A 21,411-nucleotide genomic window follows, 5' to 3' on the forward strand; every position below is an offset into this window, starting at 1 on the left:
GCCAGGTCCTTTGGTTTTTCAGGGCCTCTGGTACCCTCTCTAGAAAATGGAAGAGCTGGATTCCAAACTTCAGCATTTTATAATTGTATCACAGTCAGATTTGTATGTAAAATTCTAGGTTGAGGATTGCTCTGTTGACCATATCTACATTCTTTTATCGTAGTAACTAAAAACAAGTGCCTAAACAGTCCTTTTTGTTTTTGTTTGATAAACAAGCTTTTAGTACATTACCTGAAATTAACTGAAAAGAAAAGGGAAAGTATACTGCCTGTGGTCTTCCGTTTTATATGTTCAGTAAGGACTGAATACAGTTATAAGCCACCTTAGATTATACCAGTTCTAGTTCTTAAAATGATACTATGAATTATGCAATGTTTTATACTAATTAAAACTGAAGATTTTTCACTTAATTTTTTACATTAGCATTTAGTACATAACTTTTTTTTTCCCACAAATGTCTTATTCAGATGACAAATCCTGCCATACAGAATGATTTCAGCTATTATAGAAGAACATTGAGTCGTATGAGGATTAACAATGTACCGGTAAGTTAATGCTTTGAATTAGGGGGATGGTAAGAATAACTTAGAACCTGTTCATTTTATTATTTTGTTTGTTCATTCAGATAGCATTAAAGCTAGTAATAAAGATAGTAATTATGGGCAGCCACAGCTGTAGGAAGAAAAGCAAACTGTAACAAACCGTATGGTATTTACCTATTTTTCTTCACAGTCTCTTAAATTCCCACAACTACTTCAATAAAATTGCTTGTCTGTATAACGTTGATGCTTATAAAATTTCGCGATGTACTCTCATTTTAACTGTACAGAAATTTTGTGAGTTCATAGTTACGAGTGTTTTGTCTCCATATTCTTAGAATGGAAGTCTTAGAAATTATTGTGAGTTAATTTCTCGGAGAGAAATCTTGAACCCAAGTCAGTTTTCCTCCGAGAAATTAATGGTTAATGCTGGCACGAGGGGATAGTGAGGTCATGGCCTGTTAACACATCTGTGCCTGATATGGCTGTTTGAGAAAATGGCTTGTGCCTGCTCCTTGGCTAGTATAGCATTTCTTCTGGCTTCTTTAGGTCTGTTAACCTCTTACCATCCTCCTCTTAAGCTGTTTATTACTCTTTTCTACCTCCAAGGAACTAAGTACCGTAAGTAAAACTAGAGTGGAAGAAAATATTAGCTTGTTCTCTGTGTATTCTGAGAACCTTATAATTGTTCTGAAAAATTTCAAAGATCAACCCTTGTTTCAAATAGATAGTTTAATAGAGAAGTACTATAACTATGTAAGGAGTGATAAGTGGCATAAGAGATTTAAAATATATATATATCAAAGACTATCATTCATTTTCTTTTTCCTTGAAAAAATATTTTAGGAAGCACTTGCACTAAGGCACTGAGTTGGAGGAAAAGATTCCTCTTTACGAAACATCTGTTACTTGCACCAATTTGATTTTTGCATTGACCAGTTCCTGGTGTGAGACTGACCTTAACATCTGTCTTTTTCATACCTACCATGTAAAATAAGATAAAAGCAAAGCAGCCAATCGTATACTATACCCGTCCTTGCCATCACTTAAGGCTAAAGACATTAGTCATCTTGGTTCTTCCTTTTACCCTCAATAATTACAGGTAAAAGCCAATTGTTTTCAGAAGTATCTCTGAAATGTCTTCTCCATCCCCCTTTCCATCTCCTCCTCCCACTGTTCCAACAGAGAGCCTAATTCCCACTCTTTCTGCAGTCATTCTGCACAGCATAACTCATTTTTCGGACCTATAAGTCTTTTTCCATTTTCTTGCAATCCACCCATGATGATCAGTTGATTTTCTTTAGGAAATTGACTTAGTTGTCATTCCTTTCATCTAACACTCTAAATGGCTCCCCATTCCATATGGAAGAAAAATATGAACTTAAGCTAGCATTTAAGGTACTATACAATACAGTCTGACCCCAACCTGTATCTTTCATTGGTTGCAGCCACATTACACTGAATATGCTGAATTACTCTCTAGGGAGTCATTTGAAAACATACTCTTTCCCCTGCCAGATTGGAATACCTTGTTTACCTGCCCAATATCACCTGCAAAAGGATTAACTCTTCTCCTTAGTTTCTTCTATTCCAACTTAATGTTCCTCTGACTCCCTTTTTGTGTTATCACCTGTTAGAATCTTACCGTGGATGTTGTATGGATACTTAATTGTTCATGATGGAGGACACGGTACAATTTTATAATCATTTTTCTGTCCTCCATAACATTTAGAATCTCTTGTATGTAGTAGTTCATCAAGGTTTTATTTAGATTCCTTAATATCATTTAAAATATTTTTGAAGAGGTTAATCTTTTAAAAAAAAAATAACTTCAGATCATTTGTAATCTTTTTTTTTTTTTAAAGAATATTTAAGTATTATCGATACATGAGAGTCTAAAATGTAATTGAGGCAGGCACCCTGCCTGGGTCCTTTTATAATTGTTATTGTGTGTAATAATTTGTGAACTAACATCAAATGCTTTTACCTTCCCCACAGGCAGAAGGAGAAAATGAAGTAAATAATGAATTGGCAAATCGAATGTCTTTGTTTTATGCTGAGGCAACTCCAATGCTGAAAACCTTGAGTGATGCCACAACAAAATTTGTGTCAGAGGTAAGCATTGCCTAGGCAGCTGCTCTGTGTTGTTACTCATCCTCCTGTTGCAGACGTGATCTCAGCAAGCCCAAGACATTAAATACCGTCTTGAAGCCAACAGACTCCCAGATGTATGTGTTGAGTCCTGACTTTTTTTCTGAGACCCACGTGTGCACACCTGTCCACCTATTTGCAGTGTCTCTGGAGTGGTCGACACCTCAGTGATATCTGATGGTATGGCCAAACCAAACTCTGGGTTGCCTTTTGCAACCCTGCCCTTTCTTTAGTTTTTGCTTTTTCAATTAATAGTACCAGTGCAGGCAAAAACTTACAAGTTATGTCATCCTAAATTCCTTTCTTTTTTTTTTTTTTTTTTGAGACGGGGTTTCACTCTTGTTGCCCAGGCTGGAGTGCAATGGCACGATCTCGGCTCACCACAACCTCTGCCTCCCGGATTCAAGCGATTCTCCTGCCTCAGCCTCCCTAGTAGCTGGGGTTACAGGCATGTGCCACCACGCCTGGCTAATTTTGTATTTTTAGTAGAGACAGGGTTTCTCCATGTTGGTCAGGCTGGTCTTGAACTCCCGACCCCAGGTGATCCACCCGCCTCGGCCTCCCAAAGTGCTGGGATTACAGGCGTGAGCCACCATGCCTGGCCATCATCCTGAATTCCTTTCCATACCTCACTCCCTACATGTATTCCATCAAACAGTCTCGTTGGCTTTCCCTCCAAAATATTAATATATCATGAATATGAAAAGTTAGTTTCTTGCCACCAGCCACATCAGACTTCTCATCTGGATTACTGCATTTGTGTCCTGACCATTCTTATTTCCTCCACTCTTGCCCCAGTACAGTCCTTTCTCCATAGAGCAGCCAAGTAATCTTAAAACATAAACCACGTTTGGCCGGGCGCGGTGGCTCAAGCCTGTAATCCCAGCACTTTGGGAGGCCGAGACAGGTGGATCACAAGGTCAGGAGATCGAGACCATCCTGGCTAACATGGTGAAACCCCGTCTCTACTAAAAAATACAAAAAAAAACTAGCCGGACGAGGTGGCGGGCGCCTATAGTCCCAGCTACTCGGGAGGCTGAGGCAGGAGAATGGCGTGAACCCGGGAGGCAGAGCTTGCAGTGAGCTGAGATCCGGCCACTGCACTCCAGCCTGGGCGACAGAGCGAGACTCCGTCTCCAAAAAAAAATAAAAATAAAAAAATAAACCAAGTTCCCTCCCTCCTCCATGTAAAATGTTCCCAGTGACTTCCTAGTACCCTTAGGATAGAATCCAACTATTGCATAGCCTGTAAAACTCTACACCTTTGACCCCCTGTCTGCATTATTGCAGTTGTTCTTACACAGTTGGAATGCAAGTGCCTTTCGGAAGAGTACTGCCTTCGCTATCTTGCTCGTAGCTGTATCCCCAGTGCTTGGAACAGTTGCTTAGAGTCTAGTGCATTATTTAGAAAATTAGGAGTAGGAACCAGGTTTTAAAGTTGCTAATTTTTCACATTATGCTAAATTTTTAATTGTGCTTAAGTAATAACTGTTTGCTACTTTTACTTTTTTTGTTCTTCATATACTTCTACAGAATAAAAATTTACCAATAGAAAATACCACAGATTGTTTAAGCACCATGGCTAGTGTATGCAGAGTCATGCTGGAAACACCGTGAGTATCAGCTGATCTTTTTCACTTTAACAGTGCTGTTGAGATGACTGATATTTCAAAACATGTTCATATATGAACATGTTTTATCTGGAAAGTAGAAAGTAAGTATATTCCGAATATTGAATATTAATATGTGAACAAACTTAAAATAATTTGGCTATTTAATGTAACTTCTGGTTAAGCATAAAATAGAGTTAGTTGGTCTTCAGGTACCTCAGACTAGTCAGTCTGACTCAAACCCTTAGTTCTCTTCTCAGAACAGAAATGTGGTGGTGGTTTTTTGGTGGCTGGAATGTAGGAGAAGAGCTTTAAAGCTCCTTGGTTATACTTACCATAAATGTTATTTTTCCATATTTAGTAAAGAATCTTACCCTTTTGCCAAAGGGCTGGAATTATTCTTCTGTTTATCCCTTTGTCTCTCAATTATTAATTGTCACTCTTTTTTGTTTTTTTCAACGCGAACCTGAATTCTTTTTTTTTTCTCTCCTCTCTAAAGCATTTATGATGTAGGATGCAGTGTGTCCTGGCTAGATTTTTCCTGTTAGCAGGCAGAAAGAATCCCTCCTGGATTCCAGAATTATAAATACAGTCATGTGCTGCTTAATGACGTTTTGGTCAACAATGGGCCACATATACGATGGTCCAAAGCACTATAGTGTACATCTTCTCATTGGAAAACCTTATGAAATAGGAGGGCAACTATCATCATAATCCTCTTCCTTCCCCCCACCACCAGCTTCAGGCAGTGAGGTCCTGGGAAATGAAGGGACAGTATCCATGTGCTTGGATGTCTCTATCTTGGTTCTGTACTCTTTCTGCTGTGATATACTGCCTTCTGTATATAGATAAAAGTTCAGTTTTCTTTTTCACAAATGAGAGGAGAATATGATTGAGTTTTAGTAAAATTGATATCCAGTAATACTATAATTTATTTAGATCAAGTTAGCCCCTAAATAGCAAACCTGCTTGCTCTATTAAGCTAGTGATTTTTCATCATAGGTGGTAACAGCCTTTATGTAGCACCCATTCTCTAAAATTGTTGCTATCAGTCTAGCAGAGGAGTAATGCACTAATGTGGGTGCAGATATTATAGAAACCAGAATACATGGGTGATGACTGCTCCACTCACCATCTTCTCATATCTCTGGGGATCTCATTGTGGAGTAAGGGGCATAATGTTAGTATCCCTTTTAGAGATCAAAGCGGCAAGTCAGCCTCAGCTTAAAGGAGAATCACCTCATTAAAGAATTTTGTATCTCTTTCAGGGGGTTGGTATGGAAAGGAAAACAGACATAAGATTTGAATGTATCAGTGTGGCTACTTGTGAACATACTGCATTCAACTGATTGATAGAAATTTGAATAAAATATTCCAGAAGAGGTTTTTCTTGTGCGTGTGTTTTAAAAAGAATTTTGTAATGCACTTCTTCCATGCATATCTTATCTACTCTTCAGGGAATACAGAAGCAGATTTACAAATGAAGAGACAGTGTCATTCTGCTTGAGGGTAATGGTGGGCGTCATAATACTCTATGACCACGTACATCCAGTGGGAGCATTTGCTAAAACTTCCAAAATTGATGTAAGTTATTGTTTTATGTAAGTAATTTCAAACGAGTTTCTCCATGGAAACCATAGGATTTTATTTTATGATAAGAGCTAGCAAACTGTCACAAAACTCAGATTTATAGTTTGTGAAATGGTGGACTTTCATCTCCTCTGTCCTTGGGCTGTGTTTCTTGTGGCCTGTATTCAGGGAATAGAATGATCAAAGGATGACTGTACTGTCTATTGAGTACCTCCTGGAAGGGTTCTACTACATATTTGGCAATATAAATAAATAATTAAATATAAGAAATTTTGAATCATGTCCTTTGGCCAAAGGCCATTTCAAATATAAAATGTTTATTTCAGAATACTTACAAAAGGTCAGTAGTGCTGCCAGGTGTGCTGGCTCATGCCTGTAGCCCAAGCACTTTGGCAGGCTGAAGCAGGGGGATCACTCGAGCCCAGGAGTAGAAGACCAGCCTGGACAGCATAGTGAGGACCCCATTTATACAAAAAAAGAAAAAATTAGCCAGGTGTGGTGGCACACATTGGTAGTCACAGCTACGCTGAGCGGCTGGGAGTCCAGCCTGCAGTGAGCCATGATCACACCACTGCATTCAGTCTGGGTGACAAGAGAGAGACCCTGTCTTGAAATTAAAAAGACAGCCAGTAGTGATGCTCCAGTGGAAAAAAATGAAGACTTTATGTATTTTCCCTCCCCTACCCAGTCATAATAATTTGTGACTATAGTTGGCTCTCTGCTTTTCTTCTCTCTGTAAAAGTTTGTATTAGAAATAGTTTTCTAATTTCTCTACTTCATAGTTTGTTTCCCCACCCTCTCACATCTAGTTCTTTAATGTTTGGTGAGAATTGTCTTCCTGTTTCCCTTTCATAGCTAGTTTAGGCTCTTAGCATTTCGGATCTCGATTACTGATTGCTAGCCAAGCTTCCTGCCTTCATGTACACCTGTCATATGTAAAGAGAAATGAGTTAATATTTACTGTACAGTTGCCATGTCCCAGGAATTTTACATTTGTTCTGCCTTGTGACTCTGCAAATACTCTAAGGATGTTAGGTGTCATCTCCCTTTACTGACAGGGCAACTAAAGTTTAGCAGATTAAGTAATAGAATTGCTAGTAGGCCGTGTGCGGTGGCTTATGCCTGTGATCCCAGCACTTTGGCAGGCCGAGGCAGGCGGATCACCTAAAGTTAGGAGTTCAAGACCAACCTGGCCAACATGGTGAAACCTCATCTCTATTAAAAAAAAATGCAAAAATTAGCTGGGCATGGTGGCACACATCTGTAGTCCCAGGTACTCGGGAGGCTGAGGTGGGAGAATCGCTTGAACCCAGGAGGCAGAGGTTGCAGTGAGCTGAGATCGCACCATTGCACTCTAGCCTGGGTGACAGAGCGAGACTCCATCTCAAAAAAAAAAAAAAAAAAAAATTGCTAGCAAATAGTAGAACCCACATTTCTCTGGCTTCCAAAGCCTGTGTTCTTTCTGCTGTATTATGCTTTTTTACAATAACCAGACTAATATATGTTAAATACCATTGTCATCAAGTGGTTACCTTTTAAAATAACCTGTGAGTCCCCTGCTGCCAGGCATAACAGTTCATATGACTCTTCCTGGCTTTCAGCCTCTCATAACTCCAGGTCCAGCACTGAAAAATTCCTATCTGTGCTCTGTGTGATACTTTATTCTGTGGGGTTTCTCTACCTGAAAGCTCCTGTTTTCTTTAACATACTCACTCTGTCCTTTCTTTTTTATTTTATTATTGTTTTTTGAGATGACGTCTTGCTCTGTCACCCAGGCTGGAGTGCAGTGGTGCAATCTCGGCTCACTGCAAGCTCCACCTCCTGGATTCATGCCATTCTCCTGCCTCAGCCTCCCTAGTAGCTGGGACTACAGGCGCCTGCCACCACGCCTGGCTAATTTTTTTGTATTTTTAGTAGAGATGGGGTTTCACCGTGTCAGGCAGGATGGTCTCGATCTCCTGACCTTGTGGTCTGCCTGCCTCGACCTCCGAAAGTGCTGGGATTACAGGCGTGAGCCACCGCACCTGGCCCATTCTGTCCTTTAAATCGCCACTCAGCACCTTTTTCAGGAAGTCTTCCCTTAGCAAACCCTTTGTTTTTCATTGCATGTGTGGTACTTTAGTTTGACTGATTCTGTTCTTACTGACTAAGTGAGAATAATAACACTTAGGTTGGGTTTTTTCTGTTCTAAGAATAATTAATTTGACATAGTATGTTATCCCTTGGGTTCCATAGTTACGGTCTTGGTTTATTTTACTATTTTGAAAAGGAATGTTACATGAAAAAAATGGCTGTTTTACCTTTTCTGTTTTCTTTTTCTTCAGATGAAAGGTTGTATCAAAGTTCTTAAGGACCAACCTCCTAATAGTGTAGAAGGTCTTCTAAATGCTCTCAGGTGTGTATATGTACGCATACATACGTACAGAAAAAATCTGTAAGGAAAATGGTTTATGTAAAGAAAATGCATTAAGTGTGAATAGGATATAAAAGTAAGTGTTCAAGCTGGAAATATGAAGATCCTGTTTTGTTTACTGATAATCTCGCTTCCAAACACTGGTGACAGTATTTACGATGAGGAATGTGTGGGACACATGACAATAGCAGCTTCATTTTCTGGTTGAAGATTTTGGCTTTTACTTGTTGCTTCTCTTGAAACAGAGATTGCTTGTTTTTTTAATAAAAGTATTATTTGCCAGTTATAAATAAAATTCAGAAAACATAAGAAAATGTAAATAAAAAGAAATAGTGTAATCCCACCATTTTGAGATAAGCCACTATTAGCCTATAGCCTTCCAGAGTTTTTTCTTTACATGTGTAGATAATAGCTGTATGTAGTAGTTATCTTTTTACAAAATAATATCATACAAAGTGGCTTGTAACTAACTAGCTCTTTCCTCTTAATAGAACGTAATTACATTTGTGTTCAGACTTGTGTTCTGTTACTTTTACGTATTTCTTATAATAAAAATTAAGTAGTCATTATTTATTGTCTGTTCTTAGATTAGTTTTACTTAATTTAGTTGCTCAAACTTCTGCGAATGCTAGAACATTATTTATTTCTTTATTTAGAGATGGAGTCTTGCTCTGTCACTCAGGCTAGAGTACAGTGGCACGATCTTGGCTTATTGCAACCTCCGCCTCCCAGGTTCAAGTGATTCTGCTGCCTCAGCCTCCCAAGAAGCTGGGATTACAGGCGTGTGCCTGTATTTTCTAATTTTAGTAAAGACGACATTTCACCATGTTGACCAGGATGGTCTCAAACTCCTGACCTCAAGTGATCCACCCACCTCGGCCTCCCAAAGTGCTAGGATTACAGGCGTGAGCCACTGTGCCCAGCTGCTAGAACATTTTTAAATGAAAATCTCAGTATTTTATAATACTTGACTACAGAGATTTAATTGGTAGTATTCACATGACATAAAAGATGACATCCCATTACTTGATTTTTTGGGGGTTTAAACACAAAAATTACATGAACACAGAAATATTTATAGAATGATATTTACCACATAAAATGTAGGCTGTATCATTTCAGCTAAGTGGAACTGTCAAATGATTTTATTAAGATTATGAAAAAATGTTTAAAAATAGTTTTTAAAAGATTATGAAAAGTGTTGCATAAGCGGTTACTGCCTGAATAAAGGTGATCTATTCTAAATGAACATCAGCAAGATTAAGGAACATAATTTAAAATCCTTATAATGTCAAACTATTGTAACCATAAGCTTAGTTTTTAGAATTCTGTATTCTTGGGGTTTTTACAATGCATACTTGGGTGGTTTTGCCAATATTTAATGATATCATGAGTCTTTCCTCCTTGGTTTCTTTCTGAATACTCCCTGTGTCTCAGGCAGCCTGATTTTTCTCCCAAGCCTTTGTCTTTTTGATTGGTCAGGCTCTTTGAAGCCAGCAAGTGGCAGGAAATCTTTTTCAAAAACTTAGAGGTAATTGAGATCTAGGAGGTTTTAGGATTCTTTCTTCAGCTTGAAGGTAGTATGCCTAACTCAGAATCCTACTTTTCACTTTAAGGGTAGTTCAGTTTCCTTTTCCTTAGAATGAAAGCAGAGGAGGGCAGTGATGGCGAGTGAAAGACAGGGTTGAAGTCTCCCACAAAGTAGTCTGTGTTTGAGGGAGAGGGGAGGGAAGGAAAGCAACATGGAGGCAAGAGTCACCTGTCAGTTTGGTACTTTTCTTTCCTTTGTAATAGATAATGGAAACTAGAAAATAAAATGCTGCTTTTAGAAACAACAAAATCAGGTCTGACTTGGGACTCAGGCACTTTCCTTTTAAACAAACACCCTAGCTGATATAGATAATGCTGATACTTTGAAAAATATTTCTTAAAGTAAATCCATCTAGCCTTTAATATGTTTTACTGAGAGCACATGTTTAGAAAGCATTTTGTAACCCCAAAAATACTACACGAGTGTTACACACCTCCACCAAATAGAACTTAGTGACCAAAACATTTTAAATGAGAGAATAATTCCATATGCATATATATGTTTGTTTTGAATGCTTTTCTGTAGTAATTATTTATATAGAACTTCCTGTGCTACTAAGAGAAGGCATCAAGTCATATGTCCATTTTACAGGTGGAAAAATGGAACCAAATACATTTAATCATAAGAGGGAAAGAAAGAGAACTGGGAGTTCAGGTTCAGTAGTAGATAATTGTCTTCTTTATTAAATTTAAGAGTAAAGGTAAATAATAATTGGTTTTTTTTAGTAGAACAGTCATGCATTTGGAAAAAATTTTGTTTTTGTGCACAAAGGAAAGTAACGCCATATATCTTCATGTTTTATTTTAGCATGTATTAGATAATATTGGTCTTTTCTTGATAAATGAGTGTGGTGATGCAGTGTGCTCTGGATTGGCTTTGTCCAAAGAAGGAAGCTAAGATCACATCCCACAGAAGGAGCGAGAACTTGCGTCATGGGTAGAGAGGAAAACACTTACCACTCTTCAAATAGTATAGTACATTGCTGAGTAGTGATCCTTTTAATTACTCTGCAGTAGAAATTTTACTGTGCACATTACTTGGCTCTTTCCACTGTTTAGTTGTATAAAGAAGTAGGGGAGAAACAAATGAAGAAATGGATTTTGAGAACTTCGAGACATCTGTAGGATTTCATGTAATTGTGTATACTTTACATAAAGAGAACAAAAAGGTTAAATCCTTGCAACATCACTTAGCATTTAATGTAAATATTCCTTTATGGATTTTTTTTCTTTCCAACCTGGCTGCTTATTTTGTCTTCCTTCCACAAATATTTGTTGAGCACCAGTTATGTGCCAGGCACTCTGATACCTATTCAAAAACATGAGAACAGTTTGGGAGTGACTTCTCAGTAACACTGTAGACAGTATATCAGGTACTTAATAAGCATTCTTCAGTTTTTAAATTAATTTGAAATGAACCTAATAGGAGTTGGGTTTAAATTTCTTAAACACAGAAAGATGATCTGTGTGGACCTGCTGAAAAGGATGTAGTCCTAGCTGGGCATGGTGGCACACACCTGTCATCCCAGCTACTTGTGAGCCCAAGGCAGGAGGATTACTTGGGCTCTCAATTGCCCAAGCCCAGGAATTGAAGGCCAGCCAGGGTAATATAGCCAGACCTTGTCTCTAGAAAAAAAGATCTAGTCCTTAAGATTATATGTGGAATTCTTGTGAACCAAATTAGTCTGTCTGGGTTATCTCCAAAATACAGTCCACACCCACACATTGAACACCTGTCTCCATTGCTGCTGTAATCTGGCCCAAGCCTTGACATCTGATCATCTCACACTTGGTGCTCAGTAAACAGCCCCCTTATTTAATGCCTCCCTGCTGCTCCTTCTGTTCCCCACAGCTCGCCCTCAACAGCCAGAATGATAAAACTTAAGTGACATCACACCCCTCTCCTGCTTAATATGCTCCACTGGCTTTTATTGCACTTAAAATAATCTCCAAACTCCTTACTATGTGTGGCCTCTGGGTGTCCATGTGAGATGGTCTTTCCCTGTCTCTGTATGTAGCCTCTTCTTGTTATACTTCTCTTCTTGTTATACTCCTTTGCCGCTAGGCTTTACCTTGTCACTGATATTAGTGTATCATTATCTTTCTCCGTCTGCTGGGTTGTAAGCTCCTTGAACAGTGCCTGAGACATAGGCTTGCTTAGTGGATTTTTACTGCTTAAGGGAATACTGTCGTGAATCTTTATGATTATCACTCTTGTTTTTTTTAATTCTTACGTTGGATTTGCATGCATGTAGCAAAACACATGCCTAGAAATAAGGCACTTGGAGAATTGAGACATTTTAGAGATATAACAGCTGTAGTAATTGACACATCTTAAATACAGAATAGAACAGGGGTTGGAATACTTTTCTGTGAAGAGCCAGGGAGTAAGTAGATATTAAAGGCTTTGTGGGCCACATGGTTTCTGTCATAGCTCCTCACCTCTGCCACCATAGCAGGAAGGTAACCATAGATGGTACATGAATGAATCAACATGTGTGTTTCAATAAAATTTTTGTATGTAAGCACTGAAATTTGAATTTCGTAGAATTTCCACAATAACACATGAAATAGTACTATTTCTTTTTTTTGTCTTCCTTCCCCCACCCCCCCCCCATCCAAAAGGTTAAAAAATAGACTTAGCTCACAGTCCATACAAAAATTGGTGGTTTGGATGGCCCATGGGCTATAATTTGCCAGCCTCTGGGGTAGAACAGCATTTTCTTCTGAGTGAGAAGTTACAGCTAATTGTTTACTTGAGAGGTTAACCAATCATCTCAGCAATGTAGTTGTAACTCAGTTAAATAGCTACTGGCTATTCAGTTAGAAAGGGAGTGAGGATGACAGGCTGTGCAGAACCTGAACAGGGTTAAAGCTACAATGAGAAGCCGTCATTTTGAGAGTTTTGCTGAGACCAATTTCCCATCCTGCCATAATTAGAGAACCTGATACTGATTCTTTTTTAAGTTCCTAAAACCGATCTTTTTTCTTTCCTCTTTTTAGGTACACAACAAAACATTTGAATGATGAGACTACCTCCAAGCAAATTAAATCCATGCTGCAATAACAATTCTGGAATAAGCACCTGCTGTAGACGGAAGACAGTATTCTGCAATGACTGAGAATGCACAGTTTTTTAGTGATTGCAATTACTATCTCATTTATTCTTGCTTTTATTTCTTTCCTCTGTTCCTCTTCCCTCTTTTTTAATCATGTTCTTGTTCTTAAGACTTCTTTTCTGTGCCAAAATTAGTAAAGTTACACTCTGAAGGGATATCATCCTTTCAAACAGGCCATCTAAGGCAGCTAATTATGCATTGCATTGGGGTCTCTACTGAGAAAAATTCTGTGACTTGAACTAAATATTTTTAAATGTGGATTTTTTTTGAAACTAATATTTAATATTGCTTCTCCTGCATGGCAAAACTGCCTATTCTGCTATTTAAAAACCCTCAATGACTTTATTTTCTACTGCCGCCTTTTTCATGTGCAACCAAAATGAAAATGTTTAAATTAACTGTGTTGTACAAATGGTACCCAACACAAACTTTTTTTAAATTAGTAATACTTTTGTTTAAAGTTTTAAGTTTGCATTTTGACTTTTTTTGTAAGGATGTATGTTGTGTGTTTAACCTTTATTAACTAACGTTAAAAACTGTGATGTGTGCGTAGAATATTACGTATGCATGTTCATGTCTAAAGAATGGCTGTTGATGATAAAATAAAAATCAGCTTTCATTTTTCTAAGTGTGGCTTGGTTTACTGATGTTTTGTTTTTAGGCTTCTAAAGTTTTCCCCATGTATGTTTTTATGGAATGCATATATACATTACATGATTTTTTCTTTTAGGGGAGAGCCGGGTCTTTTCATTAGAATTTTTATCATTGTCTATGTATATAATTTTAATTGCCTTTAAAATTTTGCTAAGTATATTAAGACCAGTGATCTTTTCATTAACTGGACTTTTATTCTTGATTTACTCTTGTATGGATGTAGTAATGAAAGGAAAACCGCATCCTAGCTTGATTCTCCATTTCCAGGAGAGTGGGTAGCAACGTGAAGGCAGAGTAGCCCTTTAATCCTGGGAAGAGAGTGATTATAAGAGGGACTTCCTAGGAGAAAAGCAGAGGTCATGGTCTCACTAGTGGAGGAAAACTAACATGTTTTTCAGTCTGAGATCATAAAACCTAAATCATGAAATCTAAATCTCACGGTTGGAAGAAACTGCTTAAAGGTTGTCTAGTTCAACCATGCCGGTGTTTTAAATATTTAGGAATATCCAAGGTATAATGCAATCAAAATGCTTAACCATGGAAGAGAATCACAGAGGCTTCCATCAGACCCTTCTGAATTAATAGGGCCAGATCATGGCACACACAGCTTCTCAAGATCACATCCCTGCTGATCTCTCTGGCCCTCCCGCTCACTGCTCCCCCACTTCACACCCTGTTCTGCAGCCAGGCCCTACTGCTTGCTATTCACAAATTGTCCCATGCGATGTCACTTCCTTAACTCTGGTCTGGCTGGTACCTGAACCTGACATTCCCTTCCTCCCCTTGTGACCAGCTAATGAACGCCAACTTTCATCTTTGAAGGGTTATCTTCTATAACCTCCTTCATGGAGCCTTCTGGATAACATCGGCCATATCCTTCTAGGCATCTTCTAAGAATAGTGTAATGGGCTAAATAGTGACCCCCAGGAGATACATTCACTGGGAACCTGCACGTGTGACCTTATTTGGGAAAAGTTTTTGCAGATGAAATCAAGGATCGGGAAATGAGATCAACCTGTAGTAGGATGGGCCCTAAATTCAATGACCAGCTATTAGAAAAGAAGGGGAAAGAGACGTACAGAGCTGAAGGCCATGTGAAGATGGAGGCAGAGATTAGAGCAATGCATCTATGAGCCAAAGAACCCTAAGAATTGGAAGTCGCTAGAAGCTAGGAAAGAAGCTTGTCACAGATTATCTCAGAGTCTCGAGAAGGAACCAACCCTGCCAATATCTTAATTTCAGATATCTGGCCTCCAGGATTGTGAGGGAATAAGTTTCTGTTGTTTTAAGCCATGCGGTTTGTGGTATTTTGGTATAGAACCCTTAAGAATCTGATACATGTATCTCGTAAAACATCTCTGATACTTACCTGCGCTTGTGGCTGTGTTGTCTGATTCTATAAGAGCCGTAGTATCTGGATACTAGAGAGTCTGCAAACTTGAGAGAAGGGCCATGTCTGATTTTCCTTCAGTGTCCCAAGGAAGGATCTTGCACAGTACCCGGATTTGGAGAGGTGCCAAGTGAATGCTTCGGTGGACTGAATGAATACAAATCAAAAATAATGATGCAGCTGGAATGGATGCAGTAAGATTGCTGTGGCCTATGCAGTTCACATAGTTCACACTCTGCATGTTGAAGAATAAGTGGACAAATCTCTTTAGCCCAGGGGCTAGCAAACCGGTCTTTGGGCCAATTTACCCACCATCTGTTTTTGTACAGCTTGTGAGCTAAAAATGGTTTTTAAAAAGGTTGAATACAATGAAAAGAATAATATTTTGTGGCATGAGAAAAGCATATGAAATTCAAATTTTAGTGTTCATAAATAAAATTTTATTGGAACCTAAGCCTCACTCATTTGTTGACACATTTATCGAGACTTTTGCACAACAACAGCAGAATTGAGTTGTGACAAAGACCATATGGCCCTCAAAAGCTAAAATATATTTACTGTTCAACCCTTTCCAGAAAGAATGTTCCTCTCCCTCCACTATATCCAAGAGTAGGGTTATCTGACAACGTAGTGTGATGGAAGCCGAGGGCTGCAGTGTCATTGAAGGACACAGCACTGCGGCCACAAGATGATTCAACTTCAGATCTAGTACTTGCCATTCAGATTGCCAGAGAGAGCAAGCAGGCATCTTCTCTGCCAACTCTATCTGTAGTTCTCATGTCTGTCCTTATTTAGGGGTAGGCATGGAGTCAGCCAGTGTATTAGTCTATTTTCACACTGCTTATAAATACACATCCAAGACTGGGCATTTATGAAAGAGAGGTTTAATTGACTTAACAGTTGCATGTGGCTGGGGAGGCCTCACAATCATGGGAGAAGGTGAAAGGCACATCTCACTCGATGGCAGACAAGAGAAGAGTTTTTGCAGAAAAACTCCCTGTTAACCATCAGATCTCATGAGACTTACTATCATGAGAACAGTATGGGAAAGGCCTGCCCTCATTATTCAATTACTTCCCACTGGGTCCCTCCCACAACACGTGGGAATTCAAGATGAGATTTGGGTGGGGACACAACCAAACCTTGTCAGCCAGGATTAATTACTGCCCACTGGAGGAAGGTATGAGTCTGCTCTGGTGTAGGAAAATCCTTTGAACCCCAGTCTTGTCTCTAAAACGCACCTGGTTAGTGTGTCTCTACTCATCCTATGCCCCAGCTTTTCTTCACAATTTAGAGAAATCCATTGCCTCATCTCTTCCACCAAACATGCCCGTAATTAACTCACCACTGCCCCATTTCCACAGCCCTCAACATAGATAAGTGGAACTTCTCAGCTGGCTGGCTTCTCACTTTAAAGATTTGGGCTAAGAAGCATTCTGGACCATTTTAAGATTGCTGCAAGTATTTTAGACTTGTCATAAGGATTAATGACATTTTTACTCAAATCTAGGTCTTTTGAGTTGAAATGTCATTCTGATTCCATTTGAGATTGCAGTTAACTGCAGTTTTGAAGTTCTTACTGTTGGAAGCACATTTCAAACTTCAGAGTAAGATTCAATCATAGAAGATGCAATGCAAAGATCTGTGGGTCAAGGGTCAGGAGACCCAAGCCATTATCTCTTCTTTGAAACTCTATTTTCCTCATCAGTAAAATGAGAGAATTGAAACAGATGATCTCTAACACTGATTCCATGTCTTATATACTGTCTGCAAAGGCAGTAGTAGTGTGAATACTTAAAAGACAGGCTTTAGGCAGTGGAGTGTAGTTTATTCTGGTCTCCCTCTTTAACTCCATGTGACTTTGGGCGAGTCTCATGTGTCCTCATAACAGGGAATACTCAAAATACCTACCTCTCCAGGGTGGTACTGAGAATTGTGCTAGTTTAATGCCCACAATGTCCTATGCATATCACAAGTTTTATTCTGGCCATCATGACATTTGACTACATTAAACGCAGTAGTTATTACATCTATTAACATGCATTGTTTCCCATTCTAAAGTAATCTACAGTAGTAGTTTCACTACTTTCCTCAGTCCATGTGGGTGCTAGGCAAACCTGCACAATTTTTTGTTTGTTTTGTTTTGAGACAGAATCTCGCTCTGTCGTCCTCCTGGCACATACAGTGAAATGTTCTGGTTGGATGTATCTAGGTGAGTCTCTAATCTCCTCTCCTCTGAGCTGTGGTGGCATTTTTTTTACTCATCTGTGATAGCACTGGACATTGAAGCAAGCATCTTACTGCAGTGGGCACCAGGGAGCCACAGAAGGTTTGTGAGCAGGGCAGCCACCCAGTGCACAGGACCCAAGGCCCACAATATATATTGAAGGACCATGAAAACATTTCACTATATTTTAAAATCAGAAGGAAAAAAATACACTTGTAGGTCTAAGAGAATGTCTTAATGCCTAAGAAAAAAAGTATTAATGTATTTATACCAACACAGTCTTGTGATAATTTTTCATATTTTTCTAGAAGAAAGGTCCCACGAAGGCCAAAGTGTTTGGGGTCCCTGAGAGTCACAAGCATGGGGAGCAGGAGGCAATGACCCAAGTGGGGCCTGTTTCTGGGGGTGCCAGAGGTGTGCCCACTGGGCAGTGGGGAGGAGTCAGGGAGGGGACAGCTGCGCAGGTGCCACCCAAAGTCGGGTTCCGCCTCAGGTGGGCGGGACCAAGGGAGAGGGTCTCCAAAGGCCGCAGGGCCAGAGGGGTGGGGTGAGGGCAGGGATGGGGAGGCGGCTACTCTAATGCCCCTTGGCCTGCCCTCCTGAGAGGGGCCACCTGAAGTACCACCTAGGTCCAGGCCTCTGGCAACCCTGTACCTAAGGCTCTGGGTCGCTGCTCACGAGCCCAGGCTGTGCCCCACGCGGGACCTTGCTGGCACCCCTGGCCAGGCCACTGGAGGATTGCTTGAGCAATTGTGCTAGTTTAATTGAGCAATCCTCCAGTAGGTAGGACCACAGGCAGCCACCACCACACCCAGCTAACTTTTTTTATTTTTTTGAGATGGAGTCTCACTCTGTCATCCAGGCTAGAGTGCAGTGGCGTGATCTCGGCTCACGACAACCTCTGCCTCCCAGGTTCAAGCAATTCTCCTGCCTAAGCACCCTGAGTAGCTGTGATTACGGGCACCCACCACCACGTCCAGCTAATTTTTGTATTTTTAGTAGAGACAGGATTTCGCCATGTTAGCCAGGTTGGTCTCAAACTCCTGACTTCAGGTGATTCACCCTTCTCGGCCTCCCAAAGTGTGGGATTACAGGTGTGAGCCACTGAGCCCAGCCACAGCTAACTTTTTATTTTTTGTAGTGATGGGCTCTCACTGTGTTGCCCAGGCTGGTCTTAAACTCCTGGGCTCAAGTGACCCTCCTGCTTGGCCTCCCATAGTGCTGGGATTATAGGCATGAGCCACCGCACCTGGCCACAATCAATCTGAGAACATCTCATCACCCCAAATAGACCCTCCTCCCTCCTTGCCATCCCCTTTCCATCCCGGCCCACCCCATTCTTACTAGCCCTGGCCTTGAGGCAGGAGATCAGCAGGACTCGTTTTCCCCACCTTGGTCACCACCCTGCTGATCAAAGCAGAATGTATTAATAGCAAAGAAACCAGCCCACACCAGCTAGGACCAAGAAGGCCATGAAAGTGACCTCTTGTTTCTCTAATTGTTCATTATACACTAATTATAATACATTTGCATAAGACACTCCTACCAGTGCCATAGCAGTTTATGATGTCATGGCAATAACCTGGAAGTTACCTTATATGGTTCTGGGAACTCCCCGCCCCTTTTCCAGAAAGTTTGTGAATAACCTGCCTGTTATTTAGCATATAATTAAGAGTGAGTATAAATATAGCTAGCCAGCAGTCCACCAGTGCTGCTCTGGGCCTCTCTGCCTATGGGGTAGCTCTACTTTGTGGAGCAGCTATTTTGCTGTATGCTGTTGCTCTAATAAACATTCTTTCATCCTTTTTTTTGAGACAGGTTCTCTGTTGCCTAGGCTGGAGGGCAGTGGGATGGTCATGGCTCACTGCATCCTCCCACCTCAGCCTCCCAAGTAGCTGGGACTATAGACGTGTGCCACCAGCTGGGCTAATTTTTGTATTTTTAGCACAGACGGTGTTGCACCATGTTGCCTAGGCTGATCTTGAATTTCTGGGCTCAAGTGATCCACCCATCTTGGCCTCCCAAAATACTGGGATTACAATAGTGAGCCACCAAGCCCGGCCAAACTTACTTTCTTTCACTGTAAGCTTGTTCTTGAATTCTTTCTTGGGTGAAGCCAAGAACTCTCCCCAAGTGAGCCCCAATTTTGGGGTTCACCTGCGTCAGTCTCTGTGGATTTGCCCATTCTGGATATTTCATACAAGATATGGTCCTTTGTGTCTGTCATCTCTTAAGTAACAAACTTGTGTTGCTGATCAATTGCTGAGTCTTAGAAAGTATCCGCGGATTGACCATGGAAGATGAGGATCTGGGGCCCCCTCTCTCTGTACCATGCACAAGTCCCATCCCTCATCTTTCCAGTGGAGTTACACTGGTTCCCCCTCACCCACCTGGCCATGTTCCAAGGCCCCCAGTGGATGCTGGCAACCACAGATAGTAGCAACCCCTGCATCTGTTGTTTTTTCTGATCGGATAACCCCTACAGCTACTGAGTGACTGATGGGCAAGTAGTGTAGACAGTGTGAAGATGCCGAACAGAGGGATGATTCATATCCCCACAGGACAGAAAAGGGCAGCACAAGATTTCATTACGTTACTCAAAACAGTGTGCAATTGAAAACTTATTAATTGCTTATTTTTTTAATTTTCCATTGAAGATTTTTGGGGTAACTGAAACCACTAAAGCAAAACCTTAAATAGAGACTACTATACATCCTAATTTCCTGTGTTCATTATTAAAGACTAAAAATGCTATTCATGTGTTAGTAAACTGTGATTTTTTTCCTTTCTTGGTGAATTTTTGTTTTACTTCTTTTGTCCTTTTCTTTTTGCTTTTCCCCTTGTTTTCTATGTACTTATGTATATCTAATTAAATTCAAACTCTGCTAATTGCATAACTCTCCTAATATGCTCAGATTCAAGGTATTAATTTTGCTTCCTGGAGAAATCTCTTGGGAACTCAGTATCATCTTGGGAATTCCTCTCTCTCTGATCTACATAAATCTCCTTTTCCTAGTGTCCAGTGTCTTCTTATTGGATTTCTTTTAACTTTGGTATGTCACACCCTCTTATAGCTTTCTGGTAATGGAAACATGGGAAGCATTAAAAAAAAAAAAAAAAAAAAAGGTTTGTCTGAAAATGTCCTTATTCTAGCTTCAAGCTTGGTATAGAATTCTAGGTTGGAAATAATTTTCCCTCAAAATTTAGGAAGGGATTACTTCTAGTTTGGTTGTAGTTTAAAGTCATTCTCACATATGGTCTTTTGTAAGTAACTTTTCTTCTTCTCTCCGGATTTGTACATTGTTTGAATGTTCTGAAATGTCATGAAAATATGTTTTGTTGTCAACCCAACTTCCTCCATTTGTGTCAGGAACTTGATGGGCTCTTAGATCTGGAAACTCATATCTTAAGTATGGAATATTTTCTTGAATTATTTTGTTGATGATTTCCTCTCCATTTTTAAAAATGTATGTGTTCTCTTATTTTGGAACTTGTTTCATTCAGATGTTAGGCTTACTGAACAGCTGCTCTAAAGGTCTTGTTTCTCTCCTATTTTTAATCTTTTGGGTTTTTACTCCACTTTTTAGGAAGCTATCTCAATTTCATCTTCTAACCCCTCTATTGGATTTTTTATTTCTCCCATCAGAGTTTGAATTTCTAAGAGTTCTTTTTATGTTCTCTCAGTGTTCATTTAAAAATGTCATCTTGTTATTATTGCAATAATTTTTCTTCTATTTCTCTGAGGATGTTAATGATGAAAAAAATACAATATATACTTTCTTCTTTCTGCATGCATTCCTCTGATCTGCTTTTTTGGTTTGTTTTAGTCTCTGTCTGTTTCTGAGATGTCTAGTGATCTTTGTCTGCTCCCACTTTGGAGAGGGGTGTTAAAAAGCATATTGGGAGTACTGAGCAGATGAGTGGTGCTTATTAACAGTGAGTTTCACCAAAGGCCAGTGGTGCCGACTTGCTTGAGATTAGAATCATCTAGTGTTTTTGAACTTTTCAATGCTCTTACCACAGAGCAATTAAACCAGAATTGTAAGGTGGACCCTAGGCATCAGTGTTTTTTTTTTTTTTTTTTTTTTTTAAAGCTCCCCAGTGGATTCCTGTCTACACCTAGGGCTG

At 39.8% G+C, this 21,411-nt stretch overlaps 1 protein-coding gene across 5 annotated transcripts in view; it reads left to right on the forward strand.

Moving 5' to 3' along the window:
- Positions 1-15,510, forward strand: part of FAM49B (family with sequence similarity 49, member B) — a 99,841-nt gene extending 84,331 nt beyond the window's left edge. For 4 of the 5 annotated variants that reach the window (XM_011968632.1, XM_011968628.1, XM_011968629.1 and 1 more), the window contains 6 exons: positions 468-545; positions 2,538-2,654; positions 4,224-4,303; positions 5,758-5,884; positions 8,215-8,285; positions 12,897-15,510. In XM_011968632.1, coding sequence (XP_011824022.1) covers positions 468-545; positions 2,538-2,654; positions 4,224-4,303; positions 5,758-5,884; positions 8,215-8,285; positions 12,897-12,960 — 537 coding nt within the window. In that variant the 3' untranslated portion in view covers positions 12,961-15,510. The remainder of the gene's footprint in view (positions 1-467; positions 546-2,537; positions 2,655-4,223; positions 4,304-5,757; positions 5,885-8,214; positions 8,286-12,896) is intronic. The other variant, XM_011968633.1, reaches the window with a different exon arrangement.
- The last annotated feature ends 5,901 nt before the right edge of the window (positions 15,511-21,411 follow it).

This window comes from Mandrillus leucophaeus, unplaced genomic scaffold (genome assembly GCF_000951045.1).
Source record: "Mandrillus leucophaeus isolate KB7577 unplaced genomic scaffold, Mleu.le_1.0 Scaffold851, whole genome shotgun sequence".
NCBI lineage: Eukaryota > Metazoa > Chordata > Mammalia > Primates > Cercopithecidae > Mandrillus > Mandrillus leucophaeus.